We start from the raw sequence: 23,601 nt of genomic DNA, 5'->3' as shown, positions 1-23,601 counted from the left end.
TGCTGACCTACTCACTACCTGCCTCTAATGGGTCATATTTTAGCTCCTGTGGCGGTGACAAATGGGTGCGCTCTAAAAGCCCTGTCCAAGGCGCTGAAACTCGGTTGATCTATGACTGAGTCCCGCTGATAAATGCCTCCTATCAGTTTGTGCATGACGCCGATTCATCACCGCGCCGAGGTTTGTTCTGGGAATCCATATTGGATTTTTAATGAAAGAGAATATAATGCAATTCAAAGTCAGTGGGTTTGCCAATGCCCTCGCACTTTACACACACAGTCATTAAGGTGCACACACACATGCTTACGCACAAACAAACCATCTCTCTTGTCGTGCTGTTGAGATTGCATTGCATTTCCCTAACAGCGTTAAAGTGTCTGCCTTGAAGGGCGATCCCTGTAATTGTGTTTGTCTCCTGCAGACCTCACACACAAACTACACAAACGTCATCCACACAAAGTGGTGTTTGAATTATTTCGTGCCAGCGCACACATGCTTTGTTTTTTTTGGTCTAAATTTCAAGAGAAAGATTGGAGTTATGACACTACACAGGTTTAATGAAAAATGTATTTCTTCATAAAATTGTTTACATTATAATCAGGTTTATTGTACACTAGGCTAACAAGTTTCTCTCTGCCATTATAAACTATCTTTGCTTAATGTAACACGGCAAAGAAAATGCTTTCTGCAGACGTCAAAGCTGCTTCGACAAGGTATTTAAGACGAGAAGAGTTCCTGTGCTGTGCTTTAGTCTGGCTGCACTGCATGAATGACCAGTAGCCGTGTGGATTATAGTCGCGATATCTGCCTGATTAAGCTATAATGACACGATTTCAGATAGAAAATTGTTTTTAGCCAGTTACGCAGGAGTATGATTTATCCGCTGCTGAAGTCCGCTCGTGGAAGGAGGGTTCGTAAACTGTCCAGTGTCCCTCACTCTGCATCCTCGCTTAATCCCAGAGCGCTGTTACATACAAGGACGCGTCTTACACAGAGTCATCCGTTAAGTCTATTACAGTTGCCGTCACCTTGATCCCAGACGCACCAAACTCAAGGAAAGAAGAAGACGAGGAACGAGTGCTGGCAATCAGCAGCGCTTCGGCTTGGTCGGCCATTAATTTCCTGTAAAACACCTGGCTGTGCAGGGACGTGTAGACGACAGAGCAAGCCACAGCGACCACGATAAAACACGCAGCACAAGCAGCCATCGCCACAACGTCCCATTTGTGGGTCGTCTCCCTCGGGACTGCCGTCTCCTTTGTGGTCACATTGACGCAGTCCCTGCTGTATCCAGGCTGCGCTGACACCACCTCAACACAAACCTGGTAGCGAGTGGACGGCTGCAGCTGCTTGATGTGATACTCTTTGACATCAGCAGGAAGCCTGGCTGTAAATGGCATCGAGAGACGGCGGCCCTCTGCTAAAATGGACCAGTTTAGTTGTGAAAGCAAAGAGCCTGTGCTTTCCCACGACACAATGACAGAATAGGACTGGACAGACATGATATATACATGTAAAAGTTGTTTCGAAGGCAGGGCAGTGTATCCGTTCACTGAAACGAGCACAGACTTTAGGTCTGCCCCGACGAGATTGTGGGCGACGCAGGTGTAAGAGCCAGCCTCCTGCTCCGTGGCATCGTAGATGTCGAAGGTTCCCTCTGGGTGCATGTAGTACTTATTGGAAATGCTGCCAGGTATGACCCTGACACCCGACGGTGTCACCCAGTAGATCTCGGGCTCTGGTTCTCCAAACGCCCGACAATGCAGTGACACTGAGCTCTCTTTGCTGATCTCAACTCGATCTGGGAGGCTCCCGGGTGAGATCAGGGGAAGGCAGATCTCCGTCATCTCCCTGAAGTGCACCTTTCGGACGTGCTGCCCTTGGTACTCTGGAGGTTCCACGCAGAACAGCGAGTCGGGCTCCATGAAGCGAACGGTGGTTCTGTTCGTGTTGACCCAGCGGATGACACAGTCACAGCGGATCGGGTTGCTGTGCAGGCTCACCTCTCGCAGGTTGGGCAGTGACTCCACGGTACTGCGATGAAGGCCGCTCAGGGAGTTGCTGTTGAGCATCAGAGTCTCCAGTCTGGGGAGCTTGTGGAAGGCCCGAGGGTGGATGTAGGACAGCCTGGGATTGTTTGTGGCCTCGATTTTTGTCAGTTCTGGCAGGTTGTTCAAGGCGAAACTGTCGATGGAGACCAGCTGAGGCATGCTGTTGATGCCGAGCTCTTTGAGGTGCAGCATGTCCATAAAATCACCTCTCTGGATTCTCTCAATCGGATTCTTATTCAAATCCAGAAACTTCAGGTTCTGAACTCTGGTCAGAGCTGCTCGGGGTACTCGATTAAGCAGGTTGTCAAAAAATGAGATGCTCTCCAAATTGTCGAGCCCGACCAGAGTGTCATCAGGAATTTCAGTCAAATTCATCCTGGCGAGCACAAGGCTTCGGAGGTTTGCCAAGGGCTTAAAGTTCATGTCTGACAGGTGAAGGATGGGATTTTCTCCCAGCATCAATATCTCCAGATTGGGGAGAGGCCTGAACCACTCGCTGTTGATGCTTGTCAGTCGATTGGAATTGAGATGGAGCCTCAGCAGCCTGCCCAGGCCCTGAAAAGCCCGGGAGCTAATGGAGAAAATCAGGTTGTGGTTGATGTAGAACTCCTGGAGGTTTGGGAGGGAAGCGAGGCAGCTGTCAGAAAGCTCCTGAACCCAGTTCTCCTCCATGTGGAGTGACAGCAGCTGGGGGAGAGACCCCAGACGAACATCGCTCACCGAGGAAATGTTATTCTGGGACAAGTCAATTTCAGTGATGTTGGCCAAGTAATCCAAACTTTTCTCCACATTAACAATGTTGTTCGTCTGCAGTAGCAGCACCTGTGTTTCTGAGGGGAGTCCCTGCGGTAGCGCCGACAGGCCCAAGTCATTACAGTCCACGGTGGTAGCCTCGGCGTAAATAGAGCTGGGAGAGAACCAGGGTCGTATCTCGCATCGACACAACGGGGGGCAACGAGCGGCCCCCTCGGAGGCCAGAACAAAAGCAGCGAGACACAGCTCAGCCAGCAAACAAGCCACAACTGCTGCCTCCTTCATCTTGGCCCCGTATTCCCTTCAGCCAGTAATTGGCCCTTATGGAGTCGGCTGTTAGCGGTGTTAACTTCACAAATAAAAGCTCATTTGTTACTCCAGCAAGACAGAGCGGATTTCTGCTGACGCCTGGTCCCCGAAGCTTTGGCCCCGTTGTCTTCCCACTCTTGGCAATGAGAGGCAACCTTTCAGCTCGGTGTGTGTCAGGTTGTCTCGCACGCTGTGATGTGTCAAGGTCGACGCGTCCTTCAGGGAGCGGCGCTGAGAAGCAGAAGGGCGGTGGAGGAGTGCTGAGGCTCTGGCTGGGGACGAATCACTCTGCCTTCCATCATTATTATCCTCCGTCGCTGTCACTGGTGGCAGTTTCCATCTGGGGAGACGGGAGAGAAAGAGAGACCGATATAAGACGCTGCTGTTGGGGAATGTTGAGAAACATTGCCTGGGATTACTACTTCAGAGTTACATCACAGTTTCTCTGTTAAGATGCAGTAATGTGGGTGGCTATTAGACAAACCCCAACTTTCAGTGAGGTGACCCGACCGCTGTTATTATGTATATTTTTGGATAAGTTTGAATGAGCACATTTCCACAGCTGAAGGGTGAAAGGCAGACAGGATGAAGTTTTTAATTTTCTGTCAAACATGGAGCTCTGAGATGATGCTTAAAAATGTTAATTCAAGAGGCAAAACAAGTCCTCGCTTCTTTCCCCTGTGTTGTAATTAACAGATTCTCGCCGCCCCCTGAACCGCTCCTCTGCTGTGAACAATGCAGCTGCGCACACTTATCAAATCACCCACACACAAAAACACAGCAGCCGCAGCTGATGCGCACAACCTCGAGGTGTTGTAGACCCACCACAACTATCTGTCGTGCAAGCTTGCCTGCGCCGCTTTCTGCCTAATTCATGAGACGCTGAATCAACGTTGTCGGTACAGGTGACAGGTCTGCAGCGAGCTTTGCCTATGTCGACTGCACGTATTGATGCTTTGATTAATTTGTGACCTTGAGTGCAGAAGCCACAGTCGAGTGTACAACAGTAGATGAAGCTGTCAGCGTGAGCTCGAGCAGCCGGCTGCTGATGAGGACGAGCTATGGCACTTCATGCATATATTAGCTTGTTTGTGGCGCTCTGTGCGTTCAGGTTTGCAGAACTGAACGTTGCTCTGTCACTTATTCTCGTTCCTCGTTTCTTTATCGTGTGCTCTTTTAGAAACCTTAAGTACTGTTCTGCACGATGGCTTTGATGTCTCCTAAAAATCAAGTTTCTAAACTAAACACTAAATTCTGTTACATCTGCATGTCTGGGGCTGATGTTAACATACACCCGTTTTTATTAAAACTATTGTTTGTTTGTTTTTTATTATTGTTTGTTTAAATTCCCAAATCCAAAAAGCTGCAAAAACAGAGACGTGGTCAAAAAGTTTCCATCTACATCCTGTCAGATGGCCCCGCCCCTCCCTGAGCCTGGTGCTGCCCGAGGTTTCATCCTGTTAAAAGAGAGTTTTTCTGTTCCACTGTCGCCAAAGTGCTTGTTCACTGGGGGTCGCTGGCTTGGATTGATTGTTGGGATTTTCTCACCACATTTCACTATATAGTGTCTTGAGGATTGAATGTTTTCCAAAATTGCAAAGCCTAGTGGGAGGCAACCAAAAGACCAGATGTAAAGCAGGTCAAATAAATAGGTACATATTTTACGGTAATGTTATTTTTTAAAGTCATAAACGACCACTTGCAGTACCTTCACAGCCCACACGGGGCCTGCACTGGGAGCCGGTGACGTAGAGGCGTCGGGGCCAAACGCTGACATAATCGTATCGAAGTTACTTTGTATGAAAACAAAAGTTAACTTAAACTCAAAGCTCCCACTTCAGTTCAGCAGGAGAAGGCACTGGTGCAGAGTGACTGTTTATGTTGTCAAACATGAATGAAAACTAATCTGAAAATTCAAATCATGACTTTAATAATCCTGAATGTTACTGACAGATGAAGCAGGGAAGTGTTCCCGTGCAGCCATCAGGGTGGAGCTTCTCTGCCTGCATCCGTCTGTGTGCAGCAGCTCGCTCGGCTGAGCTGACAACGTTGGAACGAATGAATGTGCCGATCAAGCACGTTCATTCAACGTGTAATTAGGCTGTATTGGACACTTATATTTGGACCGTCTGCCTTACGAGGCTCACTTCAAACTGCGATCATTCCTCGCTCGTCTCCGCTCATTAAAGCGCTCGCGGGCGTCCATACAGCGAGCTGCTGTGCTGTATCTAACCTTACAGGATTATGTAAATGCCTCTTCACAGACACGGAAACAACAGCGTCGTGTATAGTATTTAGGTAACGACAGAACCGAGCTCTCTGCTAATGAAGCAAGCGTGGTAGGAATGTTAAACGGACGGTTTAATAGTGGATGTTTTCTCTTTCGGCTGGAGAGCGCGCTCTCGGGAGACGCCGCCGTACGCTGATTTAATTTCTCCTGTTTACCTCGGCAGTGCTCGCACACTCATTTCCCTCTTATTACTTAACTCTAAAAGCCCGCAGGGGCTTCTTTCATTTCCCCTTCCTGCACAAACACAGTTACATCAAATGGAGATCAGAGTGGTGCCGCTTTTCATCATGTGACAGTTTAAACGCCGTGATTGTTTTAGTTTTTATTGAAAGAGGAAGTGATGGAGATTCACTGTCCACTCTTTATGCAGTCACGTGTTTAAGGCGTCACTAATTTCACTGCTGTTAAAGTGTGAAGGCCTGCTCACTTACACACTTGCACCAATCGCTGTTTAAAGTAATCCTTCTTGATCTGTGGGTTTATTGTTTCAGCCCCGCCCCCTTTGAAGCCAGCTTGATTGGTTGTCTCAGTAACCATCTGAAGCAGAGCCTCCAGACACGTTTTCAGTTTTCAGATTTAAAGTATGGACAAAGACTAAAACAGGATATTGTTTGTTTGCTTCACTTTGATTTGTTTAAGCTCACAGTAGAATTTCACAGTTTTATTCTTTCAAATCTATTTTTTCTCCACAGCTGGTGTTTGTGTTCAGTTCAGTTTAGTTTTGGCACACGGTGATAATCGTAGAGACGCCCAGTACAGAGTGATTGAACCTGAGTGTTTATAACAGTCTGAAGCTTCACCATCACCACTGGATCACTGTACATACACAGTACATATACATACACAGTACATATACATACACAGTACATATACAGTATAAATGCTGTACAAAGTATTTGACCCCTTCCTACTTTCTTTTTTGCATAGTTGTCGCACTTATCATATCAGACAAAAATGCCCAGAGCAAATAAAAATAAGTTTTTCAGTGTTTTCAGAGCCCTGACTTTCTCACACAGGGCAGGTTTGCGTAGTTTTGGTATATTAATAAATGAAAACATCACTAAAATCTGCATTTTGATGCTGATTTTATTTGTAATTTCCACCAGGTAAATTTAGGGAAATGAATCAAACTTTTAGTGACTCACAGTCTCAATAAAACCATCTGTCTCATGAGCTAAGACTGCTACTAAATTAACAATATTTCCTCTGCATTTCTGTTTTATTTTAGTTTTCCAAATTCCCCAAATCATTTGTTAACCACAGTAACCTTGGTCTGAACCACCCTACCAAGTGCTGCCAGTGCAGAAATAACTGGGAGGTGGATTTATACTGGAAAGAGAAACCATGTGCGGGGACACGATTGTTATTTAGGTCAGTTTCATAATAGTTTGATATTGTTGTCACTAATCATACGTGCATATAAACTCAGAGGTTCACCAAACCTTTGTGAGATACTTGTTTTTAATATTCGACGTCTTTGGTAAATAAAGGAAATTCTTCCTTTGAATTCTGGAATAAAGAATCTTTTTGTGGACGAGTGTAACTGCTGTATTGATAAATTCAGTCACCTGTAGCTCTACACAGTTAATGGCACGACTAATGTTTCTCGTCCCGGGTTGAATCTTTCATTAAAGAGGAGTTTTCTGCTGCGACGGGCCTTTCGCAGTTTCTCCAACATGTTTAGCTGACGTGCAGGATCACTGCCCGCTGCACAGAAATGTCACGACCTCAGAAATTAGAGATTGTACTCTCCCCATTACTTTTCTTTGCCGGGAATAGAAGCGATTGCTGCTGAGCGCACGGCGCGATCCGGCTGCAGGACCTATTCCGGCTCACTCTTTGCCAGGGCAGCACTTAGGGAGAAAGACCCTCCCACTGTTGATAAAAGTATTTAGTAATGCATTATACGACCTGCATACAGACGTGGGAGCTGCTCTGTTTAACCCGGTGGGACTGCAGGCCTGGCCACTTTTTTTAAGTGCTGAGTATTGACATTTGGCGAATGGATTAAAGCAGCTCGAATGTGAAATATTTATGCATTTCTTATACAGCGGGGGGAGAAGCCAGGGGCCACAGCTCTTAGGGCTCCTCCGTCCTAATGTGGCAGACGTTTCATAAAGTGGTCCCAGTTCCCCATGTTTTATTCAGGACTCGCTGATACACACGGCTATCCGCAGCTCGCTGCTAACACCCTCCTCTGAGCTGCTGCTCCTGGAAATGTCTTAATTACATCTTTGGAGATAGATGTGAAAGCAAAAAACAAACTGACAGCCCACTGATTACACTGAATTTGTTTCTGCTGGTGGAACCTGATCGTAGTGGTGATGGTGACAAACTGCTCACCCAGAGGTTGACGTGCAACTTCCTGGCAACACGAATGCACAAGGTTGCCTGCTGAGAGGCAACCTGTCTCCAAACAGTCTGCCACCGATTGCTGACAGTTTAGCTTAAATGTTGCAATCAGTCAGAAGATAGCAGCTTACCACCTGTTCCTGTGTTCCTGGACCCAGTCGCTGAAGCATTAAAGCCATAATGTCTACTTTAAAGGGGTTCATTGCACACGGTTGTGTTGCAGCCTCCAGCCACTCTTTTTCCTCTGTGTAGCGTAAACCAACCAACAAACGGCAGAAAATCAAACGTCTGAAAAAGTATTTAAGGTGGTGGATGAACCGCATCAAAGCCCAGTACAAGATGAAAAATACAGTTTTGGAAATGTAACTCGTGCAAAGCTACTCTAGGAAAGTCCAAAAATAAGAAGAACATGCCAAAGCAACAGGTGGCGATATGATTCTAACCGTGTAGAAATTGGCCAATCAGAAGCCTAGGAGCCTGGGAGGGAAAGAGTAAACAAAGATGGCGAATAGAATCAGTCTTTCTAAGTGGAGCGACAGTAACTGCGTGTCTACATGGAAGTGTGTAAAACCTGCAGATAGCCTCTATCCGCCTTTGTTGAAATTCATCTCATGTAAACTTTAACGGCGTGTACGTGTGGACCGCATGCACAGACAAGGCTGCGTTTTTGGACTTGGCCTGAAACAGACAGAAAAGGAGCTCGTCATCATCTAATGTTAGCTAACAGGCTATGCTGTTGTTGCCATGCAGATATTTTGGGATATTAAGTTTCTGTTACTGCTGCAACAGTAAATTCTTACTGCTCAGGATCTGCAGACACTTCCTCACAGTGAAACAGACATGTGAACGATGCATGGAGCTGCAGCTGCGTCACAGCATCGGTTTTCACAAACGCCTGATTGCAGATGTTGCTGCCAACAGCGGCACATCCAGTTTTTAGGTTTAGGGAGCCGTTACTTTTGCACGGTCACGATGGCCGCCTCGCTGATGAGAACGTGAAGCGTGGACATCTGAACATAAACATGACAAATGTGAACAGAGTGGAGCGAGCAGTGAGAATAAATAGGACAAATAAACAAGCGCTGACTCGTTCTTCGAATAAATGTTGCTGTGAAAGTGTCCAAAACACGAGGTGCACAATCATATAAATGAGTCTGTGTTTGCAGAATAAACTGTTTGCTTTCAAGTTTCTAATTAACACTTTTATTCACGGCACCGATGCACCCGGCCTTTCTTTTCTATAGATTGCACATAAATAACTCTCCTCCCTGCAGACAGATAATCACCGTCAGATTCTCTCTCATCTTTATTAGCTGCTGTGTTTTCAGTCAGCTGCTTTGTCTCCACTCTGCAGGCGTCTGTCCTTGAGACCCTGGGCTAACACAAATGCCTTTAAGCAAAATGCTGAACACCCACCGGCTCTGTGTTTGCTGACCTCTGACCTCCCCGTGGGAGGGAGAAAACTACTGCAGTGTAAGAAAACCCCGTGAAATAAGCTCATCTGCTTTTTCCTTTCAAGGACATCTCATGCAGCAGACCTCGGTGTAAGCAGACGGTGACAGATTTATGATTTCTGCTGATTTATCACAGTTAATCGTCGTATTATCACAAACAGATTTCATGTTATACCCACTTCATAAATTGATAGCAGACTGCGTCTCGTTGCCACTTTAACGCCGTCTCCATGCACCAATGTGGCTTTGGAGACGGCGGCTCAGTGCGCGTGGTCGCAGACCCGGTCCTCGTCGAGTCAGCCATTTTTCAAATCAGACAAAGTAACAAGTGCTGATGTCACAACACCATCACCCCGGTAACGAAGGCCCAGCAGCTGCTGCACTTCCTCCGTCTCCTGAGGAAGAGTAACCTGGACCAGGACCTGCTGCTGGCCTTCTACAGCTCCTCGGTGGAGAGCGTGCTCTCCTCCTGCCTGATGTTTGTACTCAGGGGCCACGACTGAGAGCAGGAAGGCTGCACAGAGGGTCATTAACACCACCCAAAACACTGGCTGTGCCCCCCTGGAGGCCATCACCACATCCTCCTGTCTCAGGTAAACCAGGGCCATGACAGGTGACCCCTCACACCCTGCCCACCAACTGTTTGAGCCACTGCCCTCTGGTGGGCGCCTCTGGTCTTCCACACCTCCAGACTCACCAGCAGTATTCCAGCATTTCTGGGCCAAATACGATGAGTTTGATTTAGAGATACAATGACTGCAACGCTGCAAAGGGACAGAAGGTGGAGCCTTCTCATTTTTTGTTGCGTTAGAGTGGAGAAATTTACGCTGGTGGAGATTCTGCACATTTGATGAACAGTTGTATGAGACCTGACATGTTAGCTCGATGTCTAGGACTAAGACTAAAGGACGACTCACAAACACACTCAGGGAGCTCTCTGGGGTTCAAGCCGTCACCCCTCCTTTCACTGCCTGACACCAAAGCCAACGAGCCGGGGATGAACCTGCTGCATTTAGAGGCAAAAAACTAAAGACGACAAGTTCGTAAAGTTTCCCGAGAAACTTCAAGATGTACAGAGTGCAGCGAGAATTTCAGGGAGGGAAACACTCATCAGTTTTGAGGACAGTTGATCCTGGATGAGTCTTTATGGATCTTTCAGGACTTCTGCTTAGTCCATAGTCGGTTGTGGTAGATTTGATCACAGCAGCAGAAACGATGTGGAAATGCTAACCAAGGAGAACCTCCAGGACTGTTTCCAGCCGAGGTCTCTGGAACGTTCTGCCAATGCACACCATGACCATGACTATGCTGTTGGCATTTTCCTCCTTTAGACGATTTGTACCCGAAAACAAAACCAGGGGTTTCAAATCCTCAGAGCTAAAGAGGTAGCACCTGAACATGCTGGAAAAGTGCATCCATGTCTCCACCGTCACAGCACTCACCTCGCCTGAGAGCCACCCCATTGTCATCCCAGGCAGGTGATTGGCTAATCGTCCTTTCCTCACCCTACTCTTTTTGCACTGTGAATCACTCAAAGAAAGGACTCGACTTTCAATAAAAGCATCTTTGAGAGGCGAGCTGTCCAGAGACACGTGACGAATGATTACAGCAGGAAAAGCTGTTTCTCGTGGCACCCGAGTTCACCTTTGAAGACGGATTTTGTTTCTGGGAAATAAAACACTCCGTGCTTCGTGTAGTAAAAGCGATGTTTTTTCCTGTGCTTTCTGCCGAGCGGCTCCTGTTCTAATAAACCTTAAGATCGTTAATGATAGAACGTCTATTTAAAAAGCTGCTGATCCTACTGCGTAGTTACGTCTCTATGTGATGGTGAGGCCGGCTGCAATCTGGACGTATATAAAAGCAGCACACACTGTATACACGGGCGCACACAGACTCAGGTTGCTGTGTTGGATCTTCCATCTGTGCTGTTTGTTCTGGGATAGCTCTGTTTTTCTTGATCTTCCCTCTGCAAAGAAATCTCTGTTTGGTCTCCTCTGGTTCAGCAATTTCAGACATTAAATGGTGTTGACAGGAAGTGGCCAGTCATATTCGGGCCCACCTGTTAAGTGATGGATTAACTGGTGTAGCTGGGAGGTGTGGAGCTGTTCTATGTGGTTAGGATTCATTAGACCAACGTTGTTTTTTAAGGCATTGTATATTATTATTGTCTTGTTCCTTGAGACATTTTAAGTGCTGTTAATCAGCCAGATGAAAATAATGCTAACAGTAGCAGCACTGCTCTTGGCTTGCTTGTCTCCAGTACTACCTTATACACTCTGATAGGGTTTGCTGGTATTATCAACATGTTTTTAACCTAAAACCATCACCTTTTCTCAAATCTAACAAACAGCAAGCAAAAAAAGAAGCCCTTAAGTGCCAGAAAATGCAGTACCTCTAATGTCCACTAGAGGCTCCAACAGTGACAGTCCCCATAAACTCTGATGTCCAGCAGAAATAATCCTGTTTACAGCCACAGAGAGGCAAATGCTGCCATTAAGGCCTGAAAGCGTGTGAGAGCCATCTTTTATATACAAAGATAATAATAATGTCCTCATCAAAAGTCCTGAAGAGGAAGGTATTGTCACAACTCCAGCGATACAGGACAGTCCGGTGCAAATTTATGAATTTCCAGCATCTAGGACAGAAAAGTTACTGGAAGGACGTCATGACATCAGCCCCTGCTTTGTGATCTGTGCTTTGACGAAAGAAAGAAAGAAAGAAAGAAAGAAAGAAACTCCATCCAGCAGCGAGTGACCAATGGTGGAGCCAATAAAGGTGCTCTACTAATGCAATAAAAATAAAAACTTTAGCAAGAGAAGCTCTGAAATCCTTAAAACAACTGCATAAAAAGCTGGAGTGTGTACTTCTGCACACATTTAGTCTCTTGAGCTTCGTGGATGTCTTAAAACAAAGTCTGAATGCCTGTATTCTGTTGCCTTCATGCACGGGACAGTCATTCAAACCCGAGACCGTTATTAGGGTAATGTGACACATACAGCGGCGTCGCTTCATCTTTTTTTCTTTACCTGACATGAGTCAGCGCTGCGGTAATCCTGTGCAATTCACATTGATTTATATCAAATTAAGGATGGTCCTAACAGTGACAGAGAAACGACCTCAAAAAGCAGCAGACTGTCAGAGTTCTGGACTTTGGGGATCATTTAGAGCCTTTCTGTTAATTATTGTCATGTTTCTGAGTTTATTTGGTTTATCCTCACAGCGGCTGCTTCCTGTGTTTTGTCTCTACTTTAACTTCTCGCTCTGACTGATTGGGTTAATTGTCTCCCCGTGTGTTTTTTTTTTTCCCGGAAGTAAAGCTGAGTTTGGAGTTCACTCCCCATCTCCGGAGTCCAAACGCCACCTGCCGCACAGCAATATGATTCCTAAAGTTTAGTTTCTTACGTGGGAACAAGAGCGACTCGATTAGAGAAACAAAACTAAATGTCACTACATGATCCATTTTAATTATGCTTTTTGTCATTTCCATAAACAGAAATGGTAACATTTGTTGCCCAGTTAAAAAATACGGTGAAATAAATTCACACTGAAAATTCCTTCAGTTGAATCCTTGGACTGTGTTTTTACAGACATGTTAGTGCACTGTCCTTTAGCTCCGGCTGCAGCGGTATTAATACTCCCACACTTGTTTTTCTCTTCTAAAGATTTATAAAAGTCCTCAAATCTGTACAGAAATTCTGGAAATTCTTAGTTGCATAAAACCTTTTTGTCGTAGGAAATGTGCAGTAGCACTCTCTGCTATCCTGAAAACTTGATCGGTCCTGTAAGAGGATTCTGTAAAAGACTGAAAACTGAATGAAACTTCGTCGTTTGGATCAGAAGACTCGTTTTCGATCAGCCTGCAGCTTCGCTCCGATTGACCCGACTCATTATCAGCAGCTCGGGTTAGCAGCAGACAGCGAGACACGAGCAGAACAGTGTGTACCGTTTCCTGTATTTCCTCTTTTTACTTTAATTGATTTCTGTGGGTGTTATTGGCACGAGACGGGGAAGACGACGTCGCCAAAACATCCAGATAAGATCCGAATTCCCGCATTAAATCCCCCGTTCCCTCCCTTCTTTCTCTCCTCCCTCCGTTTGCCATTGATTTACGATTAAACCCATCCCAAGCGAGGCTCGTCCGCCCATTTATCCGCTCCCCCTCCTTCTGCACACGCTCCTTGTTAGCATCACCAACATTAGAATTCACACTTAGCCTCCACTCCCACGAGTCGCACTTCTCTCTTTAATCAGCAGCCAGTCTTGCTGTTAATTACCCTCACAGTCACATGCATGTGGAGCACGTAAACACAGGCGGGTTAACAGCCTGACCTCTGTTTGTCAGCTGACGACGGTACATGTGTAAAGCTAACCATCTCCTGTGTGTTCAGTGCGGAGGAGGCAGCAGCAGATGGGTTCTTATATCGACTCTGACAGGTCGCTAGATACAAAGCTGATGGTGCTGCACTACATTTCAGACTGTTTCATGTGTGGCTCGATGCTGGCGGATGGTGGGCAGGGCCGTGGGCTGCGGATGCCCGGGAAGATCGAGCAAATACTAAAGCAGAATGTTGGCGAGCGGCGTGAAACTGTTGATTCTACTCGCAAACGCTGCACAGCAGAACCTGTTCTAATCGCCCTGCCGTGAACTTTAACCTCTGCCACGCTGACCGAGGCTTGTGCACGCTCCTGGGTTTGGGGTACATTTGCTGGGACGTCCAGTCCCGGGAATACTGGTGACTGTCTTCACGTGGGAATAATCTTTCCCACTGGAATTGTTTGGATTCATATCATTTTTTCAGTATTTTAGGAATAAAATCAGTCAATAAATCAGGCGGTGCTAGATGAATGATAGATGAGCAAACCTCTCAGTCCAAACCTCCAGAACACAACCAGGAATAAAACTGGAAACTATGGTTTTCTCCATTTATGTGACACGTTGAACTTTTCCAGCTCAGAAATCTGAACGATGGATAAAGCCGGGTTCGAAATTCCTTTTGATTTGGAGTCAAAGGTTTTTACAGAGGGGCTTCTGGGTATTTTGATCATTTCATGAAATCCATGAAGTCCATTTCCTCCATGCGTCTGTCTGAGTCAGGCTCGGAGCGATGTAGGAACAAACGTTTAAACCTCCAGAATGCCGACAGGAGGAAATCACGTGGACCTTATCGTTCACCTCCCCACGTGGGAAAAATTAGTTTCGGTTATGGTGACACGTTTCCGTCAAACATTTTACACGCTGATCCTTTTTATTATTTAATAAATCAGAAAATGTTCTCAAGAAGACGTCGGGCAATTTTCCCGTGTTTCAGGAGTGAAACGCTCCGCAGATCTGTGTGATTTATGATTCCCTCGAGCCCGGAATAAAAGTGAAAAGTTTGGTGGGTGTCAGCGGTGCTGAAGTGGAGATTTGTGGCCTCTAACGTTATGGTTGTAAATTACAGACATTTTTATTGCAAAACACATGTTAGTGGTGAAAATCCATCAACTAACATCACCATGAAACTTCCCCAGCTGATGCATAAAGACTGGTGTGTCTACATGTGCAGAAATACTCATTCTGTAACAGCATATGTGCTCATCTTGGTCATTAGTGAGCTATGAAGTAATAATGAAGCCAGGAAATGATGTGTGCATGCTTTAACGTGTCAGGTAGCTGAAGGTCGCGGGTCATCTTCATCTACCTGAGATGCTCTGAGTGCTGATTACACCCCGTCCACCGCCCTGACCTCCTCGCCTGCTCTGGCCTCGACTTTGAAGCGCAGAATCAGCAGATGTGAACGGGCTCCAGCTTCAGCAGCAGCTTACTTCACGTTTGATGCTGGAGTGAGTCTTTGACAACGATGGGCCGGGAAGCCACAGTGATGCTGCTTTGTTTCCCTGAGGAGAATTCTGGAATATCACCAGTAAAGACAAAACGACTCTAAAGTAATTTTTTGGCATCTCGTCGTCGACGGGAGGCTCGGCAGAGGAGATTACGTCTCTCGGAAACATCTCCCCCTCGTTGTGTTTTGTCTCTCGGCGTGAACGCGTACGAGGAAACTTCGCTTTATTGTCCGCTCTCAGCACCACAGTGTCTCCGTTTCTGTTCAGCTCAGCGCTTCATTTTTGAAACAACCTCCAAACAATGAGCCCGATTTCCAGCATGGGGAGAAGAATCAAGCAAACATGATTAGCGCTGATTTGTGTTGGGCAAGTTTTATTCCGCAGCAATATCCTGATGTATTAACCGATGCAGACATGTTGATTTTCCTGGCGGCGCTGCGTACTGCACAAGTGGTTTAGTATAGATAGTATAAGAGGCCCAAATCCATTTATGAACACGGCCACAATGAGAGAGGGCCAAGAATACATCATGATTCATGTGACAAATGAGTTTCTATCACCATTTGTTACAGACTGCATTTGTTTTTCGGGAAAAGTCCCCCTCAAGCATCGATCTGAGAAATGGAGTTTCCAAAAAATGATGAATCTCATACAAAGTTTCAGGCATAGCTGCAGCAAACGCTACTCTCCTACACCTGAGAAAGATGCTAATATCTGCCAGACACGTTGAAATGCAAAGAAATGCATAGAAGAAAACAAGCAGCAGCTTAACTTTCAACTTTTTCTTCCAGCTGAATTTAATTCTGCCAAAAACAAAAGAAGCAGCTGAGTGTAGAATTACGCCGAGCGGCCGTGGCCCACTCAGACCTTTAATCACAGCTCTGATTAACACACCAAACTAAGATGAAGTGTTTTCTTCTCTGTGATTTATGTTGATTTTCTCGTTAACAGCTTTCCTTTTGACACCAGCAGGAAGCTTTAATTTCAGTTCGGGGGCTTTATTGTATTAGTTGTGACTTTTTTTGAGCCTACATATGTTTTTATAAATATTAATTATATTATGAAACAGCAGAAAATATTTGATTTATCGACCCCAAACACATGTAGTAACATGAGGGAGCTCTAGTGGGCAGCAGACTCCACTTTGACAATCACCAGAGACCTGAGAACCGGGATGTCCCCCACGGGTTTTAGACGTCTCACTGTCGCAGTTTTAGCCGCGGCCATGTTGGCGTTTTAGAGCTCGAGGTGACCATATTTGGTATCATTTGATCATAACCTCATAGTAGCCACATTATTGGTCACATGATGTCATTAAAAGGCTCCAACAGCACAAATGCGGTCAAGGCGTCCAGTTCAGGGGCTAGCCGAGGTGAACCCTAGCAGCTAGCAGCTGTACACCTGTAAGCCAAAGAAGCCACGCCCCCCAGCGAGCTTTGACCATATGTAGCCCCGTTATCTACAAAACATCTAAACTTCTTCTTGAAGGTCTCCTGGACGCCCGTGTGGGACTTTCTCTTTATTTATTGATTTGAATAAAACACTAATAATAGAACAGTGACGTTCTCGTGCAGTAATGTGATTCACTGCTTTAGCCTCTGGTGGCCGTTAGAAGAACTGCAGTTTTTGGCACCTTTTAAATTTTACTTCTTTTTGTTCTTTTTTCTGAATGAACACGGTCCTGCGGAGCTGGAGCCAAAGAACAGCACATTTCCAGCAAGCCAATCGGCAAAGTGGTGCAAATGTAGATAATGAGTGTTCGTATGTGCGCTGTGTAACCGCTCAACTGGAGTTGCATGGGTCGTTCAACCTGCAGGAAACTGAGTTGCTGTGTAACGGTTTCATGCTGTTCATTCCCACACGTGAAGTCTTAAATACGCATTTTAAGTACGTGCGCGCCGTCCACTAGATGGAGCTCGGTTTAAGCTGCAGCTCTGGATACGTGAAAGCTTAGATGATGTTTATCATTATTGTGACCCGGTTTACTGGAAGGTTTTTTATTGTTTCTGTGAGATGTCGTTTAAACACATGGATATAGAGTTCAGCACTTCGTAATTATCCTTTTGTTACTGGTTAGACTTAAGCGTATTTAAAGTAATAATTATGATTCCTAATGAGTCTGTGATCAATTTGCATGTTTGATGGACAAACTGAATGTTAATGCCTAAAATCCAGATTAACTGTCGGTGCTTTCAGAGAATGAGAGGATGGGACTTTATCCCATCAGGAAAAGAGAGAAGACAACATGTAGTTTGTGCTGTGAAGCTGGGGATTCCCGTAATGATAAGAGTGCAATAAGTCCCCACAGAATAATTAACTCTGAGCTGCGTGGCTCCCTTAAAACATGTGATTGTGATAAATGGGTCCAAACGTGCTTGTGTTTGTCCTCCTCCTCCTCACACAGGGACGGAGTCTCCGGTTTAAAAGACCTGCTGTCATTATTTAATTAGGAGGATTATTCCAAAGTGACTTAGCACTGTTATTGTCAATTAAATCAAAATAATAGGCTATTTTGCTCATGCAGTCTAATCAGTCCAAATGTGCTGCGAACCCTCTGAGAAATCACGCCATGAAAATTGAGGATGAACGTTGACGTATCAGTCTTGGAGCTCCGGAGAGGGCTGCGTCTTTAAAGTGTCCACGGCCGACGCTCCGAGCCTGACGCTGCTGCATGTTGACGTGAGGAAACTGAGCTTCGGCGTACTTGACCCCTGTTTAGCCGGGCAGGGGGGAGAAGTGCTGATTTCAGTCTGAGCACTTAAAGACGCCTCCGTGCACTGCTGCTTATTATGAAGGAGGCTTAAATACAGCGGGAGTGAGGACGGAGGAAGGAGGGAGGCAGAGAGGGGCTGAGGTTCTGGCAAATTAGGCAGGCGGTGGTGGAGATCACCCCACAGCCAATCCTGTGACCTCTCTTTCTCTCCTGACTCACGTCGCCACACCGCACGCTGGCATCGGCCGCCAGTCCACGGCGGCTCTGACGAGAGCCGACGAAGCCCGGGACGCTTTCGCCTCATTGGGAAGTGTCCCGGCGGCTCGGTTTCCTGAGGGGACGGTTGTAGCTTTCGCGTGTTATCACGAGTCTTTCCTGCTTCTCGTCACTTTGAAAAGACACAAAGCTCCCCCGCACCCGCCCTTCCCTTTATCCAGGCTTGTTGCACACTCTGCCTTTCTCTGACTTCAGGGATGAACCTGTGGAGTGACACTGACAACACCGTGTCCCCTCACGCTCCACTGCAAGACACCAAAGTGACAAAACGCGACTAGCGACTAAAGTGACGAGGCGTCCTCGCACCCCTCCGGAACGAGAGAGAAAAAAATCCCCCAGCCCTGTTTTCCTATTCCCCTCAGCTGTCAGAACCGCAGGCTGAGTCGCCACAGCGCTCAAGGACTACCGCAGTCCTGACAACGCACACACACAAACACACAATCACAGGAGTACACGGACACATTCCCGAAAAACCACACACAGCAATCAAACACTCACCAACAGAAAGTAGGAGCTGCATCCATCACATCCCGTGCACCGCGCAACAGCAGATGGACGGCAGGTATTCCTGGCATGGTTGCAGCGCCGCGGAGTGTGTGTGTGTCAGTGTGTGTGTGTGTGTTTTATTTAAGGCATGCAGTGCTGCATTTTAACATCCAGCAGAAGCAGCTATTTTCTTGTTTTCCTCGAGCATCTCCAAGAACAAACGTCTTCTCTCTTTGGCTCTCCACAGCGACAGAGATGTGGAGAGAGGAGGGAGGGGGGGCGAGCGAGAGACACTCATACAGAGAGAGAGAGAGAGAGAGAGAGAGAGAGGAATTAAATAGAGAGAGAGCAACAGAGAGACACTGAGAATGAGTGATCCTTCCTCTCCTCTGCTGTTGGAGAGATCATCCATCACTCTATTACACACACACTCCATGAATGCGCGCACACACACACACACACACACACACACACACACACACACACACTCCAGCTCCCCTGGGAACTGCCAATGAGTGTTCGCCTTTGAAGCTGTGGATCAATCTGATTGGTTTAGCAAGCTGCCTGTCAGTCATGATCCCCTGTATCCCCACGGCAACGGAGAGGAGGTGGTGATGGAAAGGGGGTTTGGGGTGGAGTGGGTGGGTAGGAGGAATTAGAGACAGAATCTGTGGAAGAGAAGGATGGACGACAGGGTGAGCTGGTGAGGAGGAGAAAAAGATGGAAGATGATGAAAAGTAGAGACCAGAGGAGGAACAGGTGGAAGAACAGGCATGAAGGAGGAGGAAGGTGAAGCACCGTCAGCCTGCCTGGGAGGGGTCATAGTGCAAGTCACAAAGGTCCAACAGGCACAGGCGAGGGTAATTCACAGACTGTATATAAAAGATGGGCATTGCACCAAGTCTGAAGAGTTTAGCTTCTCTAGAGGTGCTTTACACCTGCATTCTTTCTTATGACCAGCAGGGGGCGGCTCCTCCGATTGCACAAAGAAGTCTGACTGCATAAAAGTTGAACCTCAGCTCAGTCGATCTGGGGCCTGATGATCTTATGGCCTCATTAAACATTTCAACTCTTATTGAATACAACCTGTCCATCCATCACAGGTGGAGCGGAAATGCCCAGACATCCCTCACAGTCGCAACCAATCCACATCTGAAAGTTCGGCAGCTCCAGACAAACGACTGCAGAGATGTGGGGAAAGCGATTTGGTTCGAGGACTCGTGTTTCACAAGATTCTTTAAATGTGGCCTGGAAATGTTGAGGAGATCCAGTTTGTCAGTCATGCTGCAGTGTGCATTTCACCTGCACCGTTTGGCTCCACCTTAAAGGGTTGAGGATCACAGCTGTGCAAAAAGTTAATAAGTGGTCATCTTTATAGTAAACCTTTCCCTCTTCCATGTCCAAAGGACACGAAGGTTACTAAATGCTTAGATGCAAATGACGTAACTCATAAACTGCTAGAGACTTGGCATCGGTGCCACATGGTGGTCCGACTACCCGTTTAAATCGATCATGCAAAACATTTCACCTGCACGGCTCATTTCCAACAAACAGTTATTTAATTCAATTCAGTGTTATTTGCACAGCGCCAAATCACAACAACAGTCGCCACAAGGTGCTTTATATTGTAAGGTCGACCCTCCAATAATACATACAGAGAAAAACCCAACAATCATATGACCCCCTATGAGCAAGCACTTTGACGACAGTGGGAAGGAAAAACTCCCTTTTAACAGGAAGAAACCTCCGGCAGAACCAGGCTCAGGGAGGGGCGGGGCCATCTGCTCTGACCGCTTTGGGCAGAGAGGTCTTTACATGCTCTATATTTGGTACTGTTGCAGACTTGCATTTTTTAAAATGAGTTTTATTTTGATTTCCATCCTTTGCTGTTATTGAATAACACCAAGAATATCCAGTTCATTCATTGATTGTACTATTTTTTTGCCACATAGTTGGTGTAAGAACACTTTCAAATTAAATGATCTCTCCAAACTTTAAACATAAAAACATGTTATGAATCAGCAGGTTCAGCTACAAACGTTTGCTCTAAGACTTTGTATGAGATTTATCATTTTTTGGAAACTCCATTTCTCAGATGCTTGTGGGGGACTTTTCTTGAAAAATAAATACAGTCTGTAACATTCATTCACGTCTGCGTGCAAATAGAGACTGGACCTCTAAAAAGGACATGGACACAGCTTCTGGGTCTGCAAGGTGAAGCTAATGAAAGTGTCTTAAACAGACAGGCTTTCTAGTGACCAGCAGGGGGCGACTCGTGTGTTTCAGGAGGACGGCATGTTGTATAGAAGTGTAGAGGAAAATGACCCTACTGCTGTTTTGATCTCTGACCTCAGTTAACACAGCTCATGAGTTTATGGTCTCAGTTACTGAATACAACATGATTATTTTATTATTTTCAATATTAGAGCTAAAAAAAGACGAAGTTTTGGTTTTGTCAGATCCACCGCTCGCTTCAAAACACAAAGATGACGTTTGGGCTTCAAGCTCGTGCTTCTGTAACCAACATGTGACATCACAGTGGCTGTGTCCATCTTTAGTTACAGTCTGTGTGTGAACAGGTTAGTGGGAGGCGCCTTTGTCCTCTAAGGTAAAATGAAAGTGCGGTGAACTGCTGCCTGCACGCTGTTCATCACCGCCACATGTTCACTGCCTCAGTTTAGCTGAAGATAAACACACAATCCAGGAGACGCTGTTAATAAGACTTAAATCAGAGGAAAGAGATCTTTCATACATTACAATAATCGTGTTCATTCAGCGCTGCTGTCCTGAGGGTTTGCCCCGCCTCACTGCTTTGGGACTGTTGGTGGAACATAAATGGGCAGCGGTGTGTCCTGATGAGTCGGTGGTCCGAACAGCAAACTTCAGCATCTGTGGCTCGATTTCCTGTTTGATGTCAGCTCCATGATGAGCGATTAATAAAAAAAATTTAGCTTTTAGTTTGTTGTTTTTTGATGATCAGATAAAGAATCACTCATTCTTCCACGTTAGATGCTGTTGATTAAAGGAAAGGTGAAATGTGCAGCGTGTTTGAATCCAGTGTGATCTGATTCGTCTCTACAGCTGTAACGAGCCAGAGTAACAGCTGAGTTTGGGTAGTTTGGTTTGTAGTGTTGCAGCTGGTTGAGTAAGGCAGTGAATCAGAGATCGATTCCTGTCAGAGCTTCATCACATAAAAGAGACAAAAGAGAAAAAACAGCAGAGATTATTCAAGCCTGATAACCCGACTTATCCCAGCAGGGTCTCGCAGTGATTCAGAGAGCTGCTTATCTTCTCAGGAGTGTTCGGCTTTCTGTGTTTTCACGAGTCGCCATAAATGTTCAGCGGGGTCAGGGGTCACCGCTGTATCTCTGTGCTGCTGTACAGTCACTGAGCTCTGCCTGGTGTTTATCAGCACTGTCTGTGAACTACTGTCTGTGTCTTAGCTGAGGCTGTGCAGGACTTGTTGACCATCAACACGCTTGGTTAAGCTTGGTTAAGCTTGGTTAAGAAACTGGTTGGCTACCAGTTGGTAACCACCTGAGACCACCAGTCTTTGGGGAAAATGAGCGTTCCCAGACCAGTTGCTGGGTGGTTGCTGGCAGTTGCTGTGAAATCAATTGCTAATCACCAGCCATGCAGGCCTAAAGACCAGTCAGTGATGCCATAGTAACCACCAGTTACCAGGGCAAAACTAGTTGGTGAGTGGTTGCAGAAAGTTTCTTGCTTTTGCTACGTGAGATTGGTTGCAAAGAGTAAAAGCTGTGCTTTTAGTGAGCTGGTTTCAGCAGAAAGGCACAACTTTTATTCCATTCCCAGTTTGCATCGCACTCTTTGGCTTCACATCTACTTGGCAAGTAATTTGTGTTCAGACAAGTCTTCAATGCAAAGTACTGGTAACCACGGCAATCTGCTAGAAACCAAAGCCAGCACAACGAGGTTTTCTATGCAGCAACTGGTTTATCCAGCAACCAGTCGCCATGCCGTCAGGAAATAGACATTTTTACTTAGCAACAGGAGGTTAGAGTTCTTCATATTGGTTCAAAAATAAAATAAAATTTTATTTTTAAAGCAAGGATCTGGGAATATTGTTTCAACATAAGATAAAATAACCTGTGTCATCGGTGTCAGCCCACCTCTGGATGAACTCTGTTGCCCCCACAGTTCACGTTCAATCGGAGCTGGAGATGGAACATGAACATGAGATTAATGTTTCCTGCTTTTCAACACTGCCACTTCTTTTGTTGGGGGGGTCAGGCAGAGGTTACTTGCAAAGTCGTGATGACCATCACAAAAGATCGGACTGGATGACGGCACCGCCTCTGTGAGGGGAAGCTGTAGCAGCAGCAGTAGTTTGATGTATAAAGTAAACTATGCAGTAGACTGGCCTATAACCACAGAGCGATGTGTGACCACGCTCTGCACAGGCGTGTGGACGTTAACCTGCCGCTGCGAGCCATGCTCTGACCACGCTCTGCATGTCGTCACCTATTTACCTCCACATTTGCTCTTGTTTCCCCTCAAAGAAGTGGTTCAGAGACCTAACTGTATTTCTGGCTACTCCTGCTGTTAAACTGGGTCTTTTTATTTAGTAAATTTTTATCTGTAAAAGAAGCTGTTTCTCTCTCAGTGGTCAGTGGTTGATGTATTGATCTTCTGGTGGTGTGATCACTTTGAATCAGACAGACTAGTTTCCTAGTCCTATTTTTATCATCTACTTTCTACAAAATGTTTTAGAGCTCCATACATGATTCACTCAGAAGTATTCATTCAGTGCAGCCACGATCTGACTCTGAGAAAGCTCTGCTCAGAATAACAACCGGGCTTCTCATTCTGAGTACTGATCCCATCCTCCCATCCATCCATCCACCCATCCATCCATCCATCCATCCATCCATCCATCCTCCCATCCTCCCATCCTCCCATCCATCCATCCATCCATCCATCCATCCATCCATCCATCCTCCCATCCATCCATCCTCCCATCCATCCATCCATCCATCCATCCATCCATCCATCCTCCCATCCTCCCATCCATCCATCCATCCATCCTCCCATCCATCCATCCACCCATCCATCCATCCATCCATCCATCCA

General features: G+C 46.1%; 2 protein-coding genes across 5 annotated transcripts in view; one reads left to right on the top strand and one right to left on the bottom strand.

The window, feature by feature from the left end:
* immp2l (inner mitochondrial membrane peptidase subunit 2) overlaps nt 1-23,601 on the top strand; it is a 222,933-nt gene that overhangs the window by 153,303 nt on the left and 46,029 nt on the right. The gene's annotated exons all lie outside the window — the stretch shown is intronic.
* On the bottom strand, nt 517-18,755 carry LOC146706748 (leucine-rich repeat neuronal protein 3-like). The gene is made up of 2 exons (XM_085464964.1): nt 18,520-18,755; nt 517-3,453 (listed from the first exon to the last, which is right to left on the bottom strand). Exon 2 carries the CDS (start codon nt 3,087-3,089, stop codon nt 987-989), a length of 2,103 nt encoding a protein of 700 aa, XP_085321090.1. The 5' UTR covers nt 3,090-3,453; nt 18,520-18,755; the 3' UTR covers nt 517-986.

This window comes from Copadichromis virginalis, linkage group LG7, assembly GCF_057382275.1.
Source record: "Copadichromis virginalis isolate Kocher_CV1m ecotype Utaka linkage group LG7, C_Virginalis_male_GT1.1, whole genome shotgun sequence".
Lineage (NCBI taxonomy): Eukaryota > Metazoa > Chordata > Actinopteri > Cichliformes > Cichlidae > Copadichromis > Copadichromis virginalis.
The sequence above is the reverse complement of the archived record's forward strand: the minus strand, read 5'-3'. Positions and strand labels throughout refer to the sequence as shown.